This window comes from Guillardia theta (assembly GCF_000315625.1).
Source record: "Guillardia theta CCMP2712 unplaced genomic scaffold GUITHscaffold_12, whole genome shotgun sequence".
NCBI classification, from domain to species: Eukaryota; class Cryptophyceae; order Pyrenomonadales; family Geminigeraceae; genus Guillardia; species Guillardia theta.
Genome location: NW_005434662.1, coordinates 794,247 through 799,741, shown reverse-complemented (window position 1 = coordinate 799,741; position 5,495 = coordinate 794,247). Strand labels below are relative to the sequence as shown.

The following is a 5,495-nucleotide window of genomic DNA, read 5'->3' as shown; positions in this document are numbered from 1 at the left end:
ATCCCTCCCTCTACGTCCCTCCCTCTAGTCCCTCCCTTCCCTTTATCTCTCCCTCCCTCCCCTCCCTCCCTCCCTCCAATGATGCGGGCCCATACCATGCTTTATAAGTATTTTTGGAATTAGAAAGTTTTAGGGTTTATAAGTAGAGTTATAGTAAAAGTTCTGAAAGTCTACCCAGTATGAGAAATCTGATACGACTCCTCATATCCTGGTACTGATTTTCACTTACCTCTCAGTACACTATATCACTCATACTTGTACGGCATACAGGATAAAAATCCCTTCTCATACATGTGCCACTCATACCACCTCTGTGGTGTCTCTCTTCTTTCTACTCACTACATGCCTCTTTCATGCCTCATCAGTGTCGCTCCTCATGTCGTGAGCGCCGGAAGAGAGGACAGCTGGGATGGACAGAAGAGAAATTGCTTACTGCAAATAGCAGTTTAACCAGAATGAGAAGACATCACAATTTGTTCACCTGAGTTACTTTGCCAACAGGGAGAAAAGTGTGACTAGGGAGCCATGTCGCTCGTCACTTCTTTGCGTTTACTTTTGCTGGGCTCAGTTATCATTTCGAGCACAGAGGTAAAGATCGACCTCCAAACTGGATGGGTGATTTTTGATCCTTTGGTGTCACTGCAGGGGCTGTGCTTCACTTCTCGGCATATCGACTGCCTTGATAGCAAGAAGAGAACCGTTTGCCAGCACTCGTGTCTGCGGATGCGAGGAGGAAACGAAGGTACGGATGTTTTGAACGCATGGGACGTAGCCCTTGAAGCTGCAAAGAAGAGTGTCGAGACATTGAGAGATCAAGTCACGAATGCCATCGTGCAGCAAAATTTCAACGACATTCTCAAGTTTGATATTATGGCAAGGCAAAGCGAATATAATTTGAATCGTTTATACGCAATGAGGGAGCAAAGTCAGGCTGAAAGCACAGGCGACGAGATCAAGGCCGCAAGGGCTCGTCAGAAAGTCGCGGAAGCAAAGCTAGGCTTGACGTTGTGTACGAGGGAGGCAGAGCTTCGGGAGGCTGAAAGCACAGGCGACGAGATCAAGGCCGCAAGGGCTCGTCAGCAAGTTGCGGAGGCCGAGCTTCTGGAGGCTGAAAGCACAGGCGACGAGATCAAGGCCGCAAGGGCTCGTCAGAAAGTCGCGGAAGCAAAGCTAGGCTTGACGTTGTGTACGAGGAAGGCCGAGCTTCGGGAGGCTGAAAGCACAGGCGACGAGATCAAGGCCGCAAGGGCTCGTCAGCAAGTTGCGGAGGCCGAGCTTCGGGAGGCTGAAAGCACAGGCGACGAGATCAAGGCCGCAAGGGCTCGTCAGAAAGTCGCGGAGGCCGAGCTTCTGGAGGCTGAAAGCACAGGCGACGAGATCAAGGCCGCAAGGGCTCGTCAGAAAGTCGCGGAAGCAAAGCTAGGCTTGACGTTGTGTACGAGGGAGGCAGAGCTTCGGGAGGCTGAAAGCACAGGCGACGAGATCAAGGCCGCAAGGGCTCGTCAGAAAGTCGCGGAAGCAAAGCTAGGCTTGACGTTGTGTACGAGGGAGGCCGAGCTTCGGGAGGCTGAAAGCACAGGCGACGAGATCAAGGCCGCAAGGGCTCGTCAGCAAGTTGCGGAGGCCGAGCTTCGGGAGGCTGAAAGCACAGGCGACGAGATCAAGGCCGCAAGGGCTCGCGACAAGCTGCAGGATGTAGGTCTAGAATTGTCGGTAGCAATTGCGCAGAAAGAGCTGAAGGAAGCAAGTAAGGACGACGTTGATCTCTATCAGAGGCAACTCGACTTCAGCCTGTATGCTCTCAAAACACATCGAATGTACAGCGGAACAGAAAATTTCTTTACGGGTAAGTCTGAGTATTAGTTCCGATTACTTTTGACCAGTTGATTGCTAGCTATGCAAGACCTTGCCAACAAAGTCGACATGCATAAGGTCATATCGTCCTTGAGGCGATACCTTGCCAAATTTCTTGACGGACAAAGAAGCTTGGCATCATCAGCGGGGAAAGCGAGCAGGCTTTTCAGCATATTGAACCCAATCAACACACTGGTACAGGATGCGAACGACGTAACAGCTACCACTCACTTGTGCGTGATTGAAGCTTGTTCTGGCAGTGGGAAGTCGTTGTGTGCTGCTGATTTCTTTGTGCGAAATTCAGACCAGTGTATTTATTTTCTCTTCAGCCCTTCGAAGAAACAAAACAAGCAGAGCTTGTACCAAAACGTGTCAAGCATCACAAACTTGATGGGCTTGGCCATGAACTGCGACCTTATCTCGTTGATTCGGTCTACAACTCCTACATTGAGTACTGAACTTCTTGGAGTATTAGATTTTGATTTGAAAGAAAGTGAAAGGAAGTGGTATTTGTTGGGAGCTCTTGGCTACTTGTGGAAGGAGACGACTACCGTTGCCCCTGTCTCTGTCAAGGAAGCGATGAACTGGAAACAGCGATGGGTTCTGATGGATGAGACCATTCCTCCTGAGCAGGACTTCGCAGCGATCGCCAAGCTGGTGCTCGTCAAGAGGGTGTTGACAAACGCAAACATTCACTGCATCATGTTGGGGACGAACACTTTGGTCATGAATATCGATAAGGTTTCAAGGAGCTCCGAGTACAGTCGCGATGAAGATCGAACAATGATATGCTTGACTCATCGCTCTCTACCTAGGTACATCTTGCCGTCGAGCAAGGACGAAGAGCTGTTGAAGAAGTTTTTCGGAGAGTCACGAGTCTCTCAACTGTTGGACAACGTCAACCCATGGCTCTGCTCGCTTTTCTTGTCTAATTTGAGGCGAATCCCCGAAATCAAAAATCCATCCAGTTTGATTCGAAACATCTCCAGAGCGGTCCTGCTTAGGGTAAAGCGCGACAAAAGGAGCCTGAAGGACGAATCTATCTACTGCATGTTTCAGATTTCTGCGCATGAACCTGTCTCTCAGTTGCACATCTCCAAGGGATTTGCTCAGCTGAATGTGTGGGACAGCAATTCGCCACGGCGGGGCAGTAAAGAATCTATGCCTGAAATGACTAGATTAGAAAACGAGGTGGAATTGAGAATCCATGACACTCCTCTTCCAGAACTGACCGCCTCTTTCCCACCTGCTGTGCAAGATCCCATCACCGTGGCTGTTTGTGCTGGGGGAGGACGGCCTTTCGGCCAAAGATCGGCGCTTCAGGTCTTGCAGGGCATCCACAAGCAGAAGGCAGTTTGGAGTAATCCCATTAATGTGGATGCGTACAAGCGAGATGCGAACGAGTTAGAGTCGTTTGGTGCAGTTGTCCTGATGATCAGCAGCTGGTCTCCCTGTAAGGACCTTCTGAAGAATATCGCTTATCACTGCGGCATTCAAGAAGACCAGCGAAGTGTAGGTGAGATTCTTGCTTCTGTCAGAAACAAGAAAAGCTTCATGCGAATCCTCGAATCCTGCGTATCCAACTTAGCTCCTGTACGATGGAGTGAGCGGAGAGACGCAGCTTCGCCGTTCATGGGCTACTACATCCGCAACCAGGACAGACAGAGAAGGGACGGCACCTTTACAGGACCAACCACTGCAAGCGAGAAATCATTGATGGGAGGAGCGGAGTACAAGAATTGGAAATCTGCACTTACGCCTGAACAGTTGTCAAAGGTGCTCTCTAAACTGTTGAAGCAGGATCTGGATGTTAATGTGTGCATGGTTCCGGAGATATCAATCAATGTGACAGAGAACAATCTGAAAGCAATCATGAACAATACTTGCATTCCATGCAAGACTGAGTGGCTTGTATTGCATCTCAAAGGTGAAGGCTGGAGATCCTTTTCATTTCAGATTGATGCATTTCATGATAATCAGACGACGAAAAGAGACGAAGAATGCGTTCATAAGCAAGCAGGGGTTGATCTGGAGCTTGAGCCTGTCAAACGAAAAGTGCTGATGATCATTGAGGTTGGAATTAAAACTCAACCCTTCTGCGGTAAAGGAAGATATGATCAGTGCCCCAAACGGAAGAAGCGAAGAGATCAACGTGGAAGAAGGAAGGAAAACGTATCAGAACCAACAAAGAAAGGAAAAAGAATTGTCGACAAGTAAAGAAAGTGCGCAGCAATGCTGTATAATTATGTGCATTGTAGTAAAATGGAGCTCTTTTTGGATCCTGCTCTTGTATACAACATGTTCCTATCATCATACAGAGGTGATCAAGAAGTAGCCTTCGGCGGATGCTGGAAGCTTGACCGAGTCAATTTGGTTGATGTGCTGTTCTGCACCGTTGGGTATGAGAGGCTTGGTTACGGTGCCTGCATGGCCTGCCCCACTGGCAGGTACCGCGACAGGGCTCCTCAACTCCTCTCCCCCCCATACCTCCCTCGCTCCCTCGTGTCCCTCGCTCTCTCCTTTGCTCCCTCGCTCCCTCTAGTCCCTTGCTCCCTCCCTCCCTCTAGTCCCTCTCCCCTCGTGTCCCTCGTGTCCCTCGCTCCCTCCCTCGCTCCCTCGCTCCCTCGATCCCTCGCTCCCTCGTTCGCTCCCCCTCCCTCGCTCCATCCCTCGCTTATCGTCTCATGGCACGCCACCAGATGGTATCAGAGATGGCACGTAGGATGGCACGTCAGTAGCACGCAGAGTAGCACGTAAACAGCGCGGGTCTGAGTGGAGATGTGGACTATTGGATAACATGGATGCGAGTGGAGGGCGCCGATGGTGGGGCTGGGAGCCTGGGAGCAAGTCTCAAGTCTCTTGGCTTTCATCTCGAGGATGGCTGGCTGCGACAGGTGAGGTCTTCACTACCGCTGTGTGAGATGAGAATGCTTGCAGGCACATCGAGCATGCAGAAGAACGGGTAGAGATGCCGACAAAGAACTCTATGAGCTCGCGCTCTACACCGATCTCAGACTGTCAGGCAGAGCTTGTCTGCCTCCTGGGATAAGGTCTATGCACAAGCAAACAGTGAGCGGAACATTCGTGCTCCAGGTAAGAATAAAATGACCGAGTTGGTCGCTGTGTGAAACAGCATTTTCAGATCGACGAAGTCATCAACATCTCAGAGCCGAATGAGCACCGATTGGCAGATACGAGAGGAAGGATGTTGAAACTACTTCTCACGGATGGAACCGAAAATATTTGTGGGTTGGAGTTGAATGAGATCCGAGATTTGAGCGTGAATTCTCCCGCGGGTGTGAAAGTACTTGTCAAGGATTTTGAGATGAGACGCGGTGTGGCTCTATTTGGTCCGCACAATCTCTGTGTTCTTGGGGGTATGTGCTCAGATCTAGAGAAGAAGAGGCAAAAGGCCATGGCCGAGCTGGAGAAATCCAGGAAAAGACTTCAGTTGATTGCAAATGATCCTATGGACGACGAAATCAGCCATCAGGAGGATTTTGATGCCAACCAGCCAAGTCGGCGACGAGAAGTGAATGCGTTGGCTCCATCAGGGAGCCGAATATCTGCCAACGACTTCATGAGGAGCCCGAATCAGAACAGGGGCCATGTGATTGGTGAAACGGATTGGTGAACCCGTG

General features: G+C 50.2%; 2 protein-coding genes across 2 annotated transcripts in view; both read left to right on the top strand.

Annotated features, from left to right (window-relative positions):
- Positions 1-525: 525 nt before the first annotated feature.
- On the top strand, positions 526-4,071 carry GUITHDRAFT_103183 (hypothetical protein; the record flags this gene model as incomplete). The annotated part of the gene is made up of 3 exons (XM_005838189.1): positions 526-588; positions 646-1,846; positions 1,895-4,071. The coding sequence occupies 3 exons, from the start codon at positions 526-528 to the stop codon at positions 4,069-4,071; spliced, it is 3,441 nt and encodes a 1,146-aa protein (XP_005838246.1).
- Positions 4,072-4,674: 603 nt separating this feature from the next.
- GUITHDRAFT_103182 (hypothetical protein) overlaps positions 4,675-5,495 on the top strand; it is a gene marked incomplete at both ends in the record, with an annotated part of 1,210 nt that continues 389 nt past the window's right edge. Inside the window, 3 exons of the mRNA XM_005838188.1 lie at positions 4,675-4,748; positions 4,881-4,947; positions 4,997-5,484. Of these exons, the coding sequence (XP_005838245.1) occupies positions 4,675-4,748; positions 4,881-4,947; positions 4,997-5,484 (629 nt within the window). The remainder of the gene's footprint in view (positions 4,749-4,880; positions 4,948-4,996; positions 5,485-5,495) is intronic.